The sequence below is a fragment of the Augochlora pura genome, chromosome 6 (genome assembly GCF_028453695.1).
Source record: "Augochlora pura isolate Apur16 chromosome 6, APUR_v2.2.1, whole genome shotgun sequence".
Lineage (NCBI taxonomy): Eukaryota > Metazoa > Arthropoda > Insecta > Hymenoptera > Halictidae > Augochlora > Augochlora pura.
In genome coordinates this window covers 8,813,683-8,831,400 of record NC_135777.1, presented here as the reverse complement: position 1 = coordinate 8,831,400, position 17,718 = coordinate 8,813,683, and the positions used below count along the sequence as shown (strand labels likewise).

Sequence of the window (17,718 nt, the reverse complement as noted above, 5' to 3'; positions counted from 1 at the left end):
GTTGTAAAAGTGTACAGAGCGTCGAAAATCGGGCGATCCTCTTCGCGCGAAGGGATCGCGCTGTAGCTAGCCTTATTATTATCATTACCGACATTATTGATTATCATGGATGATTATTAATTACGGTTCAGTGAAATATATTTGTGTTTGCCAGAACGGTGTAATACACAGCGACACGGGGAGATTTTATGTCGTCGAGCTGTGCTGTACATTATGATTATCGACACGAAACGCTGCTGCCCTTGCAAACTTATTATTAAATTGACTTTTCCCAAATCTGTCGCCTCGATCGTTTCTTTTCATTTATCCCCATGACATTGGAATTTGAAATTTCTAGTTTAAATATAATGTTTAAAACATGGATCGTATTTTCCGATAGAAAGATTTTCAACTTCTAAATCTTCTAAACCACTTCAATTATTATTAATTTTCAGATATTTGAATTTCTGTAGCGTCAAATGCAAATTAACATTTTTTTAAACTAGAAACTATCGTATTTGAATCTCTTTAATCAAGAAAATATAATTAATGGCTATAAAATATTCTCAAAGTATATGATTCTTCAAGATCAGTCTCTTTCTACCCTATTAAAAAGAATTTAAGTAACTTGTAAGTAATTATCGAAAACTAGTGTAATCGGTCTTAATATATTCCTATTCATCCTGTGCATAAATCCTATATGTTAGATTGCCATAATGTCTATTCATGATAAAACAATTGATCCTAGGTATATGCACACTGCAAGATTGTCGAAAAACATAAATTTTAGCGAAATTAAGGCATTGAACAATAAAATTTGACTTATTGTCAAGTGTGATAAGAATAATATAAAATTCGGCAGGAACTACGTGCGCCTGAAAATTTGAAACCAGCGCCATTTGTGAAAAGTGGTTTCGTTTGTGATGAATTCTTAAAGCTCGGTTACAATTTTGTTGGAGGATATAGATACAGTATATTCTCCTGAACAATACTGTATCCTTGGTTTATATTTCAATGTCATGATATTACCATAAGCTGTTCTGTATTATTTACACAGGACAAATTTATTTCGAGCATTTACCGCCGATTTTAAATTTTAAGCATAAAAATATGGTGAAAATCATCTGCACTCTTTACCCATAGTAACAAATCAATGCATTAAATGCATTTTTGGCTGTTAAATTTATCTATTAAAAGAAATTCAAATATTATTATTTAATGTTTTATTTAAGTATAGGTCAAGCTTAAAAGATGAAAGAAAACGTCTGTAGTCCAGTTGTATTAAAAAGAAATTTATTCTTTCGGTTTCAGAGTCTCTCTTCCTTTGCAAACAAAAATTATCTTTATTGTTTCGGATGTGCTTTTTTGCTCTCTTTATATTGTTTCTCTTTGTTAATTTTATTTACTACGTGATCAACGGTAGTATTATTGCTTGACTAGATTTAGATACAATTTCGGTGAACGTTACACTCATCGAGCCTTAAATTATGTTTATTCGATACCGCAAGATCGGAGGAAACAATTTCATACACTTTAATTGAATGAATCGATTAGAAATTCTTAAATTGTTATACATTATATATATATATGTTCTTTGCCGTCTTTACTTCTGCTTTTTAATTGCACTGTAATGCCTTCATCGCAACCCTCGAGGGAATTATCGAACAATCGTACCATTGGTATTCCAATTTAAATTTCACGAATAAATTATCTAAATACCGAGCACAATAGATTGGTGAAACAAGTGTCGATCGATAAACGAATGTGTAAAAACAATTTCGCAGCACTGCTGTGGGTGACACCGATTAAGTTTGAAGAAACTATACTCCGAAAGGATTACAACTTGGAGAGAAATTAAATTGAAGCAACTAACGCATTAACCAGATATTCGTGAAATTAAACTATTATTGGTTAATATGTTATTCGCATGTCCTTACCGTATTACGAAGATTTTATTTTAATTAGAGGATGAGGTACTTCAAATGTTCCAGAACTCTCGCTACCCAGTAAGAGAAAGAATTAATGATTTCTTAAATTTACCAAGAAAAGGAATTCAAAATGTGTTAAAAACCCGATCATAAAACAGTTCTAAATGTAAACTAGATAGACTTCAAAGAATTGCGAGACCCTCGCAAAACGACATATTGAACATCAGTTATGCAACACACATTATTAGAAATTAGTGGTAATGGCATGTTCATTCGATGATTAGACAAAAAGTTCAATATCTATTGTTTCATTGTTATTCTTGAAGCCGGCAAATCTTGGTTTGTGGGTTTATCATTTCAATAGTTCTCTTACTTCGAAGGAAATGGACCATTTGAGCATCTAGGCACTAGCAAATCGAGAAAAAGGAACCGATTACTATACTTATGTCCTTCGAAGAGCTCGCATTTGCTTGCGACGTGCTTGTACGACACCATACACGACGGCCGCGAGACTTCGACATCTTGTCGTATGTTTCGTCGAGCCTTGCTCCTGCATGCTTCCCTTGCCCAGGACGAAGTACGTCTCCATGGTCCCTTTTCCTTTCACTTCGATGAACCCTCTTTTCTGCGTCTGGTATCCTCTCGACTCCAAAAACTGTCCGACAAAAACAAAAGTCCCATCTTTCACGTCATTTCTTACTAAATGTATACTTATAAATATCGTTACTATTAAACATATTATTAATAAAATTGAATTTCTGTAACTAAAATTGCTTTGAAGCAAGTAAAAAATCATTTCACGAAGCAAAAGAAATTATAAAAATACACGTGGCACGACATTGCCACATAGGGTGCATAAAATAATACATAAGCCTGCCCAGGACAAAGTTATTCTGCCGGGAGGGATACATCTAACTATAGAAAAATTTTTTTTATGAGATTTGAAGGTCGTCGATGATCTTTCAAACGGAACCATGCAATTTCCTCTACACTCTTCAAAAGAACACAATGTATTATATTTGTACAGGTAGTTTATGGATGTGCAAAGCACAGAAATTCTCCTATAAAAGTTAAATCGTGACAACGTAGCAAAATTTACTGTACTGTTACAGGATTCAAACGTATTCTTACACACCATAATACTTATGGCATCACTAGTGCGTATAATTTAGATCAGCGCAATAAATAATTATTAATGTAAAAGTGTTCCGACATATGATCGGAAAAGGTTAATAAATGAAATGGAGACTTTAGCTGTTTCATTAATTACCCTGGCGATATCTAGAGGAACTTGGATCTTGCCCATAACACCGGTTGAGTCCATACGCGAAGCCAAGTTAACAGTGTTGCCCCAAATATCGAACACAGGCTTCCGTGCTCCAATTACACCGCCGACCAGAGGTCCGCAACTGATTCCCACCCTCAAATCGAAATTATTAAATGAATGAATGTTCACATCTTCGAGGCGAAGCCGCATGGCTACTGCATAATCCACTAATCGGCAAAGATGCTCCATATCGTCCTTGTGTTTGTCCTGATGGGAGGAACATCATATACTTGAGTTAGAAAATCATTTTGAAAAATTACAGATAATCTGGCTAGGATGATATTACGTTTTCGGTAGGATTCAGACCGGAAGCCGCCATGTAAGTCGCGCCAACTGTCTTCACCTTTTCGATACAGTGGAACCGATTCTCGTCGAGAAGCTCGTCAAAATCGGCTGCAAATCAAGATGCGAATTTCAGTAGAAATTAATCATAAATTGTGACAGAAGTCTTTCCTATTTCTACCTATGATTTCGTTTAGCAATCTTATGCACTCCATTCCTTTGTTCACGTCCTCCGAGTAGAACTCTGTGAAATTCGGGACGCTAGCGAACATCACGCCCACTTTGTCCCGAGACTGGGAGTACAGCTCCTATTAATTATATTACAGAAGAAATTGTCAGCGATTCTGTAAGTTCTTTACAATATTAAACAACGAGATATTATTTCGTAGGATTTAAAATTAACATAGATGTTCATCTTGCTTTGAAACTCATTGAAAAATGAAGTATTTCTGATGAGATCAGTTGAGAAGATTGCAGCTTTTTGTGCAAAATAAAAATTACGATGATCTCTCATATCAAACAGAAATGAGATAAAAATGTATTACTTCTTTTAATAATATTAGTGCCAGAAATGCTTAAATATTTTAAAATTTGTTCTTGTCTTCACTGTTCTGTGTTTCGCCTACTCATCTTTGCTGTAAATGAGTAAAATCTACAGTCTAATGTTAATGTAGTAAAGTTTGTGTTAGAAATTGAAGATCTTGATGTAAAAACTGTGTATGTAGAACTTTCAACAGCGCCATTTTACAAACATGTGTTCAGTTTTTGCAGAAAGGTGTTCAATTGGATTTGAATGAATCGAATATAATATGGACCTCTGGCGCCCGTTCCTGTGTTAGGAAATGATGAGCCACGTGATCCGGCAGGATGTTCTTCAGTAGTTGCATATTATTGTGTCGCGATTCGATCATGTCGCTGAGCTCCCTCTCGGCCTGTTGTTTCCAGAGGAAATCCAATCTAGAAGTCACTTCCACTAATCTACCGTGATACGTAACCATTACAAGGAACACGCACATGAACGTCAGCATCTGAGCCGAAAGCGGAATGGACGTTCTGGAAAATAAACATTGAAATAGTCTCACGAAATTGCTTAGTTGCATAGAATAGATATCGCAAAAGATTTAACTAACAGATTCTTCTCTTTGTCAGGGATCGTGAAGAAATCCTTGCATACCACCAGGATCAGGACAGCGTAGACCGACACGATAATGGTAGCCAAGGCTGTTTTTACCAGATAGTACAACTTCAGGGCCGATGCGAGCGCTATCAAGCACAAGATCCATGTAAAAACGATGTACTCCGGTCGCACGCAGGTCGTTTCCACAAGAAGATCATCGTCGTAATCCGACGAGTATAAAGCTTCGACTACAGCTTCCGTTGCCGACAGTATCTTCCTCGAGATGACCTCTTCGTTTCCGAATCTGAATAAAATACAATAATTTGTTGGTTCTTAAAGTGTTCATATACAAGATCAAACTGTATTCTGTATAATTCGATCTTCTAACAGTTCTAATTAACTGCTCGCCGATATCAATGAACAACACTGATTGAATTTTTGAACGAAACCTGTAGAATTCTTTCTCTCTCCGGCGCCTCGACAGCCGAGCTCCGTCATCGATCCGGGCCAGATCCATTTCGATATCGTTGGTACCGCTGAAGTCCGTTCGATTTTCGCCGGTGACGCGATCTCGATCTTTCGACAACTCGTCCCGAAGAGCAGTCTCTAGAAAGGTCAATATAAACTGATCAAGATTAGCGGTGGGTGCTACCAAACGTTCCGGTTTCAAGGTCGGCGTGAGCAACTGTTGTTGCTCGAGAACGAGAGCTTCCGGATATCGTCGGATCGACGTCGGACAGGCGAGGACGCCGACGATTGACGTCAGGGCCATTAGACTGATCACGATGCAGATGAAGATGGTCCGGTGACGTTTGTTGTGCACCAGCATCGACGAAGCGTGCTGCAGGTACGTCGGCAGGCTCTTGAACTCTTCTGCCATCACCAGGACGATTGACGCCACTAGGATCAGCGTTGTTAACAGCAAGGATAACAGGAGGACTGTACAGCTGGAAAAGTAAGGAGTCGTTTGAATTATTGGAGAACTACCAATGACAGTGGCGAAACTTGTTAGATGCTTACTCGGGTAAAATAACAGCCTGGCAGATGGCGATGAATATCCAGACCACGAAGCAGCAAATCATGTTCGATTTAAACATGTCCTCTCGCAGCTGGCCGAACTGTAAAAGAAGTTGGTAACATAAGGTTTTAAGGACAGTTGAGTAAATCAAATGCAAAATAGGGAAACTAGTAAAGAATTTGAAAGTACATATGTTGTAGTCTTTGCATCTCGTTAAAATCATTGAAGAAGGAAACATCTATTTAAAATCTTATATATATCCATAAAGATCCGTATAAAAATTCGTCAAAAAAATCTGTTGAAAATTCTAGAAGATGGAGTCGATGATTTCACCTTTGATTCTAGGCTTTCGTCATTGTAACGCAATGTCCAGGCGTTTATGTTCGCCGATCTCATGCGTTTGTTGCTTGCAGTTTCAAGGCCGGCAGCCTTCAGCTTTTCAGCCTGAGATGCGGTTTTGCTCTTGGTGCCATTTTCTTCTTCGAGGTACTCCGATTCCAAGTTGCTGACCGACGTCGCGGTGTTCAACTGTGACGATACAAATTCCAATGAAACAATTTACCGATTCGAAGCTTGCTCTAACAACAGTTTAATATTCTTACGCACGTTTTCAAACGGAATTTCCGGAGTCCAGTCGACACCAATGTCGTCCTCCGTCGAGGAATTTGGAGCGTTGCTATTCGCGGCCAGAGGGTTGTTCAATTTGAAGCTCTTTTTACTCTTGCCGCCATCTTCCTCCGTCCATATTTTTGGCCGAGAGGAATACCTCCTCCTCGATCGCAACGGCTCCACTTGTTTGATCAAGTATGTCACCACGTTCCTCTCCTTCAGATAATTGTCCCTGTCGACTCCATTCCCCGGTTCCACGTCGTAAACGTCGTTCAGACAATTTAGTGTGTCCTCCGAGATGTGCACCCTCCTGGAACGCGATAAACAATAGCGATTTGGCTGTCAAAAGTTTTGTGTTCACTCAGAGCCATTAACACGTTGTGTGCCACACATGGTCGACGCTAATTTTTAACTAATTCTCAAAATTCATTTTTACTGTTACATATTCGAACAAACTGAATTTTAGCGGAATGTTTATCACAAAAAAACGTTATTAGATCGAGTCATAAATAACTTCCGATACCGCTAGCTAAAAATTGTTTATATTTGCACACTATGAATCGCCTAGACAAACGAGATTTTGTTTTCACTAAACAGATAAAGGTTCGAAGTAAATAGAATAAAAAAAGAAACAAAAGAAAGTGAGACAAGCAAAATAAATGTGCGATAAAAATACGGATGTTATTTATGACCCTACCAAATTGAGTAATTTCAATTTCATTCAGTGAATTTTAAATGTCATTTTTCTTTGAACAAAGTGATATTCGAATTCCAATTGAAACTTAATAAAGCAATAACTTTGTTTACTTTAATTAGAGAAGAAAAAATTACCCAGGAATGCCTCCACTTTCAAGATGATTCGCCAATGTCACGTCGTAGGACCAGACATCGAATTGCCATTTTCGAAGCCCCAGCACACCGCACAGAACCGAGCCGCTATGGATCCCTATTCTCATGTTCAGATCGACCTGCAAAAACGTCCATTTCTATCAGAAATGTTCCTTTAAAAAATTATTTAATTCAGATTTTTGCAACGTCTACTACAAAATAACAGTGATTCAACTTTTGCAACTACAGTTACCATTTCACTCTAAAGTAATATAATTTCACAGTTAGCCAAACGGTTGGAAAAATCTGCTCTTCGTTTTGTTATTTTCTAACGAATAAGTTTGCACAGATTCTTCAGAAAATGATCGAACGATTGATAAACGTTAGTCGTTATTAGAAACGTGAAAAACATTCGATTACCTTCGTCGTGTATCGAACATCCCTAATCGCTTTAATCATGTGCAGACCCATTTCGACGCAGCAATGAGCGTGATCGCTTCTGGCAGTCGGCAGCCCGGAAACGCAATAATAACAGTCGCCGAGCAATTTTATTCGGAGACAATGATTCTCCGCGGAGAGTTTGTCGAATCGGGCGAACAAATCGTTCAACACCTTGACGAGCTCCTGAGGGCTGCAGTGGCTAGCCAACGCTGAATTCAAATCAATCGATTTAACCACATGTTTTGACATTGCAGCAAACTATACCTCTCTCTCCTCGCAATTATTTGATAGAAAAAAAAGCACTAATGGTTCGTGTGTTCTATCGCTCGAGAGGCATGCTTCCGAAATTACTAAGAACAAATCGGGATGGGCAACGTAAGTCTACAATGATCGTGGGTCCTTCGTGTAACTAAAATAATACTACTGTCTTTAAGGTGACAGACAATTGCAGCGTTTTGTCAAGAGGCGTACTTACGTACAGCGACTGAAAATCTATTGTAATCGACGGATAGATAGAAGATTGAGAAATAAGAAAGTAACGAAATTTCTGTTCGCTCACGCCGGCTAAAAATTGGAACACGTACCAGTGAATCCTTTGATGTCCGCGAAGAGTATGCTAACGTTCTCGTAACGATGAATGTAGATTCTGTGAAATTGATTCGGCGTGAAGGAGATCGTGCCGCCTCGAGCCGTTTCGCGGGCAATATCGCAAATCATTTCTTTCGCCACGAAATCGGGCAGAACTATAACAGAGACGCATCGAATTCAATGTTCATGCTAATTCCAGACAACTGGTATATTTGTTATTACAAGCTCGATTATTCGAGCTACAAAATTCTTTTATTTATTGTCTAGCAAATTACTCATTTTATCATTAAGGAAACTTCACATTGTTCAGTACAGTCTTAGATTTATTTCGTTTTAATAAGAGTGCACGTATATTTGTCGACGATCGTAATTTTAATGCTCAATAAATTCGTTTAGCGACGGTAACGGTGGTATTAATTATTTGTTAACTGTAGATAAGTTTGTTTTGCTTTCTGCGAGTAGGGCAGAGCAATTGAAAATTCGATTCAGAGCTCCCAGTAGATAAAGTGTCAAGAGTGGCATTCGGTGCGATAGAAATTGCACAGGCTCTCCAGCCACCATTCGTTCCGTCATATTTTGCATGCTCTCCCTAAACGAATCATCGCCGAGAGAGATCGATAGTATTATAAAAGCGAAGCTCCGACAGGCTATCGGTAAACCATGTATCTGGCGCAATCGAGTGAAAGTGTCTAGTGACCCTTTTTAACACTCGGCTGAACAAGTTACACGCGCCGGCGAACCCCGTGCTTGCTTGCTTGCTTGCTTGCCTGCCTGCGCCTGCTTGCCGACGCGACCCCCGTTGTTGCGTCTTTATAGATCGCGCTCGACGGTATCTGTAAATATATTCGACGCGATACGTAATTACGAGCACCGTGTATATTTATGGGAGCAACTGCGGCTCGACGCAGGAATCGCGGAATAATGAACTTCATTTTTAACACCGCTCGCGATCGACTCGACGACTGTGAAACAAGATCCTCCATTCTCGTCACCTTCAAGGCGGCGAATTGCTCTCGCTTAATTGTAACATACGATTTCTATTGTTCGGACGAAATGATATTTGATTTTAACGAGTCTAGTATTTTATTTCTATATTAGCAATCATTGTATTCTAATTATAGCAAGTATATATATATAAGCTTTATTCTAGCAAGTCTAAAACTTCATTCTTAGTTTAGCAAGTCTAGTACTTTATTCATACTTGAGCAAGCCTAGTACCCCATTCATACTTCTAGCAAATCCACTGTTTTATTTTTGTTTTAGCAATCTCAGTATCTTATTCTTAGTTTAGAATACTTGGTTAGACATACTTAGACATTCTTAATTTAGCAAGTCTAGTTATTCATTCTTACTTTAGTAAGTGCAATAATTCATTCTTATTTTAGTAAGTCTAGTACTTTCTGTCTATCCTAGTAAGTCTAGTACTTCATTCTTAATTTAGCATGTCTAGTTATTCATTCTTACTTTAGCAAGTCTAATGATTTATTCTTGTTTTAGTAAATCTAGTACTTTGTTTTTATCCTAGCAAGTCTAGTACTTCATTCTTATTTTAACAATCTGTTAGAAAAAAATTTATATTCTGTACATCATTGTGTATCCGATGAACAAAACAGTTCCTCTGCGAAACTAATGAAATAAACGAATTACTTCATCTTTGAAATTGACAATGGAGAACCGGGCTATTTTTCTCAGAGGGCGGATCTTTATGAAAGCTGCATCTCCAAACACAATTTCAAAATAAAAATCGAAAATAAAGATACACGACCCTAAAAGTTTCCTTTACGTGACAATAAATCAAAATAGCCTAAAATGGTTTTAGGTCAAATCATATCTCAATATTTCACATCAAGTTGATGTTTTATCACGACGGTGTCGTCTCATTGTCCCCTAGATATTATTTTGGAAATTATTCGTGTCTTACCGGAAAGCAGCAGCTTCTCCTGGCGATTGTTCTCATTCTGTGTCCTCTGTCTGGTCTCGAGAGACCGATGCGTCTCGAGGAACGCCTGCCTCTGTCCTCTGTCTGTCAAATACTTAGTGTACATGCCAGCTAGATTCATTGCAAGATAAAGAAGCACGTTGGTCGTTAGCATTCGAACTATGCACGCGACATCGTGCAGCTGCAATAGCAAAACGGCGTGTATTTAAAAGTAAAAATAAACGGATGAAGAGGCTGCAAAATCGGGCGGTAGTATCGAGGGGGCGCAAACAAAAGGGAGATCGATGCAGGAATCGTAGAGGGCTGGTTTCAAAGAACAATGTCCTTGACTCTCGTTAAACATTCGCGAATTCGTAACTAGAAAACCTCGAAAGAGAATATACTAATTGGAGACTGGGGGCACTAAAATTGAAGGTAGATTTGTCCACTTGGAAAATGAAAGTCATGAAACTCTGTGCAGCCAAGCTTCCATCTGTTCAAGCGCTGTTATTTTTATTCTATTCTAAACACTTGTGAACCGTTGAAAGGCTGCCGTTATTGTTCTTTGAGTTTATTACCGCAATGACCAGCAAAATGTTTCCAGAACTCGGACCGACCCAATCCAATAAAACTAGTTTAAAGAACTGGTACTCGTCTCGTTTTTATTGCAGGAAGGTGCCCAGAAAAATATGCGAAACACATGCTGTCTCAGGTATAGCAGCAGAATAACTGGCCGCCCTATCCCATCGGTCAGCAATTTCTTTAGCCGAAATTAGGATACCATATAAAAACATTATATATAAAAAACTATACGAAACAATAGATTTGCATTACAACAGATATAATTCACTCGCACATGAATAGTTCCACAATTTTCCACGTTTCTAGATTGGACTCTTTAATTTACAAACGATTCGAGTAATTAGCCAAGGAGCTGGTCAGACATGATCCTTTACGGTGTGAGGAAGGAAGCAATACCGCAAAGCAGAACGTAGGACGTAGACCAAGGATCCTTACGTGCGTGGGATCTCGTAATAAAGTAATTCCCGCCAGAACCATGTGGGTCAATGCTGTCCCATAACCGGCAAGGACGCACCATCTCAATGGCAACGGCAGCATGGCGTACGGTGCATACACGACAAACAAAATATACCACATTAGTCGCTGTTGGCTAGCGAAGTCTAGACCGGCCCCTATAAAACCTGCAATTCATATCGGTTAGCGTATTCGTCCGCCATCTTGTCGGACAACGATTCGTATCGGCGACATCCTTTCACGCCATAAAAATATCTCCTCGCGCGCAGCAAATTCGATTATTATATAAAATTACTTTACGATTTAAAAACCGATGGATGTATCTTCGAAATTATTTCGAATTCCTATTTGCATTTCGGTAGAAAAACATACAAATCTTGAAGAACAGATTCTGATGGCGAAAGCGAAATCGAGTTTAGTCGCTGTACTTGATGGAACGGCATGCATGGAATATTATTTCTGGGACAAAATTTCATTCGAAATCGTGAATATCATTACTGAAAAACAAATTGTGCCACTTATATTTCAGTCAAAATGGTAGTCACTATTAAGTGGTTACATTAGTAATACGGAACTCGTATTTACTATGCGACTACATTTATTTGCTGATATATGTCTTTATGCACATTGATGTATTAAATAAACAAGAACGTGAAATGAAAGATTCCAACTTGAAACAATGAAATTCATTCTTAACGGATAAGAAGTTATAATTATTACGTAATAAGTATTATTAATAAGTAACTTTCGATGCAGCTAGGCAAAATATACTCGTGTTCTACCTACTATGAATCACTGTGAAGAACGAGCTTTTACTTTCATTAAATAAATAAGGGTTCAAAACAAGTAAAATAGAATAACCAAAATAAATAAATAAATGAAAAAAATAAATTACTTATAACTCGTTCTAATAATTCCAGTGAAATATAATTAAGTGGTGAAGGAGGAGAGGGTCGGAATGGTAGCAACATTGCACAATACGGAAATTTCGACGAATTACACGAAGTTGCTACGCACGCTTACAAAACGGGAACTACGAGGCAAACGATATTTTCTACAGACCCCGACAGGTCCGTCCGCATTAAATACCACCGACGGGATCGCCAATCGATAGTAACCCATGCCCGAGACAATATAAGTTGGTTCTACCGCGTTCTCTCTCTCTACGGTCCGCTGGACGTTCAAGCAATTCGCTGGACCGCCAACGCACGAGCCACTGGAGCAAAACTCTATTCGGTAAACCGAGATACGATCCAACCGGACACAGAAAGGAAACCGACGCGCGCCCTTGCCCGAGTCTCGTAATTTTTTTCATTTCGGCCCGGGATTGAATAAAAACTCGTTCGCGAACGTTCCCGCTTCGCTGCGAATCGAAACGTTGATTTTTGACACAATCCACCGAAACAGACTGTCCTGCTGCTTCTTTTGCCCGAAAATTTTATCTGGTTCCACGACAGTTTGAGACACTCTCGTTTCACGTTCGACGAGGATCAACAGGTTCGCGCGCCATTGTTCTCCGCGGCCGAAAAAGTTCTTGCGCTTTTGAGAGATTCCACGGGCTCGATTTTAATTTCGTTTTTAATATAATCTGAATCTTTCATGCGACTAAAGCAAGGTTAACAAATTTAGAGAGATTGAATTTTAATAATCTCCACAAAGATAAAGGAGAAACCACAGAATAAGATATTGCTGCTGCGTTATGGCAAAAATGAAATCGGGCTAGAGAACATGAAAAACAAGTATGGGGCCACAAAGTTACAGCAAGCCTGCAATTAAGGATTCGTTCATTTATGCGGACAACGATGTCAAATTTTTCCAATCACATTTCCTAGGTCCAAACGGTTCATCCGTTAACTGTACACGCGGGAGATCGAAGGAACTGATCGTTCAAGTTGTATTCGTCCATTTTGCGATCATCGACAAGGACGAAGGACAGAGGACGTCTGGTTTTTTCGCCGGGTAATTTAGGGGATGATGCATCGTCACCTTGCGAATTGATCAGTAACCAAGTGAATATGGAAGCCCAGTACAAATAATTATTGGAGAAACATCGCCACCAGCCGAGAATGCAGACTACCATATTCGCCGCCATGCAACAAGACGCCCAGGACAAGGACTCGATCAAACCGGCGCTGTCCTCGTCCCTTTGCCACAGCCATATTGCCAACAGAACGATCTGCATATGGCGACGCGTGAAACAAAAGAAACGCATCGGATTTGAAAGAGTACTTGTTACACTCTCTCGCTGTTGAAACATCGATTGCACGAGGTTCCAATTGATTAGCGATAAATTATAGTGAAACAGGGAGAGGGTCGTGCGGATGATACTGGCGTACCTTTAGGCTCAGATCAACGATGTTGAGCATGATCAGCGATTTCTGTCTCTGACGATTCGAGTAATGGAGGTAGGATGTCTCGAGCTGCTTGCTGTGGAAGCTGTTCGAGAGTGACGGACAGAATATTCCTTTATAGAGGACCCCTTTCTTGAAGACATCTGAAACAAGGCGAGGATACTCTTGATCGAGAAGATAATGGCTGGTCGATGAAATTTCGACAATAAAATTCGAGCCCGAAGTGTTCAGGTATTAAATTTTGATGGAAAGCAAGACATAAGGTATGTATTACAGTCCCTTTGCCTTCAAGCCAATTTTTGCTTTCCTGAAACTGCTATTCTAACCACATTTTTCATTTATCGCACTAGAAATATTATATCTCGATTTTCAATACATTTTTGTTTTTAAACGTATTTTTTTGCAGAACAAAAATTGATAATTTAATACTAGAACTACCAAGTCTTAAACTCGACTAATTTATGGACTGAATTTATTTAAACTGTTTGTGGTTTATATTATCATAGAATATACTTCGACAAAAAAGGTGTGCCTAAAATTATTGACTGATTTGGTAGTTCTAGCGTTAATAATGTTTTTTTTAATGAAACGAAAAATGATGTTTCTAACCCTAATACTGTGGGCCGTATTTCTGTATCTGTCAATTCATCTGTGCATGTATTTTATGCACAATTCTTCCATTGTTTGGAATGAAAATGTGTCCAGGTTCGATTACGTGGTCTAATACAATATTGGCACTGAAATTCGGACATGTTCTATTCCTATCATATTAAAAATATAAAAATATGTATAATTAGTACTTTTCTTATCGTTGTCGGTATTAGATGGAACGATCTTTGACAAAACATGCTATTTCAATTTCTCAAAACTGTAATGGCATGAAAAATGTTCATTACTTTTTAACATGTTAAAAATGTAACACCTACCCCCGAATCTTACGCATTGAGAAGTAAACATAATGAAAAGATATAGATCATCAGTTTCGTATATAAAACTTTTCTTTGCCTATATGTTTTTAGTTCGGGGGCATTTGAATTGAGACAGGCGCGGGAACTGGGCCATCTACCATCCTATCGCTACGAGAAAAATGGAACAATGGTACCTCGCTGCGTCTGGGCTTCGGCATCGACAGATTGATCATCCAGGTCCACCTCCGGATCCCCCGGGGTCTCGTCATCGTCGACCGCCTCCTCCGTTTCTGTCTCGTCTGGAACTTCCGGATCGCTGCTGGATTTCCGATCCTCCCACGCCGCCAGTCCTTCCCTGCCCAGCCTCTCGGAAGTCAGCTTCTTCACTGCCTTGATCCATAATTGTTTCCTCGGGGAAATACTCAACCTATCAACGTTTAGAAGACTCTGATTAGTTGTTGATTTTTTATCGCGCCCCGTCTACAGACAACATTCAACAGAAAGATTCAACCATTTCTCCGCGTGGCCTTCACAGACCAACAATGAACAGTAATTACTAAAGTCCAAATTCCATTTTTACTTCCTGAATCGATAATCTCGACGGATTAACCCCTTGCACTACAATAACGAATCATACTTGTGACGAACGTATCAATCACGATTCGATAAATATGGCTGTCAATCGTTTCTATTGACTCGAAACAAATCCTCTGTCATAGAAATCTGGGTATGAAAGAAAACGAGGATAATCGGGACACAGGAATCCTCTCATTATTTCACCAAGGAAATAATTAAGAATGAAATAATCGTAATCAACGTAGCTCTGAAAGATGCAATAGTGGAAGGGGTTAACAAAATTATTTGTTCGCATTTAAAAATAAATTATCACACGAATATATTCAATGTGCTGTATGATTGTCAACCAAGATATACGTTTGCAATCTAGTGATTACTGTCACAAGTGGCCAAAAAGACTGAACAATATCGAATTGTCTTTTTAGAAAAATTCCGTCAACACTACTTGATATGATACAGTAAGCGTAGCAGTCTTTTTCTATTTCAGACGTAGTTCCCTGCGAACATTACCATAACTGAAGAATTTTTCCGTAAAAAGACAACCTTACGACTGGCAATAACATCGAACACATTTAGGATGGTAAAAAACACGTTAACACCGCTGGACAAGTAATATCGATTAACGTTGAAACACAAGTAAGGTCCAATAGGAAATAAAAGGCAGATGTGTGTATGTGTGTATATGTGAAAACGATTGGACACCTACGAAATTAGTTGAACAATTTTCACATCTTTCTTGGCGACAAAATCGATTATAATCGTAGTTTACGTCTAAGAAGAGATTCTTTATTAATATTTACAGGACAATGATGTTCTTTAACAATCAACGACTACAAAATCCTTTCCGTACCGATTGAAAACGTACGAATCCGTCGTGGCAAAAGAAACTTTAGTGGGCGAACACAGATAACAGTGTACTATTGTTAATAGTGAGTAGTCGAAAATATCGTACGACAACTAATAATAACAGTAACTTCGTAACGTACACAGACGATACAATGTGATCGGTGCACACATACTTATTCATATAACAAAGAAGAGACACGTAAATCGATCTTAACACAATTTTCACATCGACCATCAAAAATACAATTCCAAACGATCACAAGATAATTTCAAAGTAAGAACGATCACGTCTAGTGCACTCATGAAGTAACATACGATGTGTGTTCATGTGTTTTTGTGTATATATATATGTATATGTATATTATATATTATATATACATATACATATATACCACCAAATGAGTGAAATCATTGTTGGACCATCTGGTAATGCGAAACTTACCGAACAGTGTTATTGTGTTAATGATGTGTCGCATTAAACAAAGAAACAATTCAGTCTTCTTTGCATGTATGTACGTATTCTAGAAACTACCGTCCACAATTCAGTACTATTTATTACTCGACAATGTTTCTTGCAGCATTTCCTAGTATGAGTTCAGGCATGTTTTATAGCAAACCCGTGCTTCAGCAAAACCGAATACGTAAAATATGCATACTCTTTGCCTCTCACGTTTTTCTATCGTTGTTTTACTATGAAATCCAAGACTCCGTGTGTTTTTGTGCGAACACGTTTCGAGTTTCAACGGTCACAATGATTATGGTCGAATTGAAACGATCCTGCATCATCTTTCAAGAATAAGTCGTCAGATTTGATCTGAAGCTCTCCAATATTAAATACAGTCAGCAAGTACATTGTCGAACAATAAATAATTTACCGTAACTAAATCACAGATTCCGCGACTCGTATATCCTCCGCCATCTTTAATCTAATAAACTGCAAACAAAACTTTCTACTCGAATAAAAATAGCAAGTTTACTTTCTGCAAACGTACTTGCGAATTAATTTGCAAAATTCTAACAGAAATCTGTGTTTTAATAACTACCAGAATTTAAAATTGTCAGACAGTAGCGTATGCATCTGTGGATGGAAGAGGGAACGCCATAAGCCACTCATTCTGCTTCTATATATTATAAAGTTAAAACATATTTGTTATAATCATTATTTGTTCTATAATTTAAATAGTGTTGCGTCTCGCAGCGCACAGATGCACTCTCGCGCGTGTAAAATAAAATCAAAACGTTAAAAAAAATACCCCGAAGAAGAGAAGAAAGGGAGGCAAGTTCACACGTAATACTTACTCATTGATGCCCGCGACATCGCTGTCCAGCATCATGCTCCAGGTCTGTTCTGTAATCATTATCCCCCGGATGATCCGCGTAAACGAACAAACCGCTCACGTTGTGATTGTCAGCTGTGCAATTGCCTTAGTATCCGGCATTTTCACACACCTTAAACCAGAACTTGTTAAGAGACGAAGCCAATTTCTCGTCGCGCGCCCGGAACCGTGGTCGGAAATGTCCAAGAGACCGAAAGGAAACTGTTCCTTCGTGCAATTTATCTTTTTATCCGTCAGCGAGATACTTAGCCACTTATACGATCGTTCGTCTTCCCCGGATCGCGAATCCTCGATTTACAGGAGTAACCTGGCTCGCCATTCTCTACGAACATCCAGAGGAACCAGATACCGAACGATACTCAACGAAACCCGACCGATCTCCCACGATTCTCACGAGAATCTCGATTCTTCATCGTACTTTCCGCTCTCATTCGCTCTTGTTGAATTTTTCCTGCCGTTCGATTACAAGAATTTTTTATCATTACGTATTTTGCTTTTGCCCGCGTCACCCCTTTTCTCATTATTTTGCGTGCTTTCGTTTTTGTTCGTTCGTTTTCGTTTCCGTTCACTTTACGTACAACGTTCTGTTAAAATGTTCGGTTGGCTTATTTTTTGTTTCTGTATTGTTTC

The 17,718-nt window shown here is 38.7% G+C and overlaps 1 protein-coding gene across 1 annotated transcript; it reads right to left on the bottom strand.

The window, feature by feature from the left end:
• Positions 1 to 1,250: 1,250 nt before the first annotated feature.
• Positions 1,251 to 17,224, bottom strand: Adcy8 (adenylyl cyclase 78C). The gene is made up of 19 exons (XM_078183556.1): positions 17,051 to 17,224; positions 14,524 to 14,756; positions 13,407 to 13,564; positions 13,057 to 13,246; positions 11,053 to 11,237; positions 10,039 to 10,237; positions 8,114 to 8,272; positions 7,509 to 7,738; positions 7,092 to 7,228; positions 6,258 to 6,570; positions 5,985 to 6,179; positions 5,654 to 5,751; positions 5,083 to 5,580; positions 4,647 to 4,937; positions 4,332 to 4,569; positions 3,698 to 3,824; positions 3,521 to 3,627; positions 3,178 to 3,441; positions 1,251 to 2,562 (listed from the first exon to the last, which is right to left on the bottom strand). Exons 1-19 carry the CDS (start codon positions 17,107 to 17,109, stop codon positions 2,350 to 2,352), a joined length of 3,894 nt encoding a protein of 1,297 aa, XP_078039682.1. The 5' UTR covers positions 17,110 to 17,224; the 3' UTR covers positions 1,251 to 2,349.
• Positions 17,225 to 17,718: the final 494 nt, after the last annotated feature.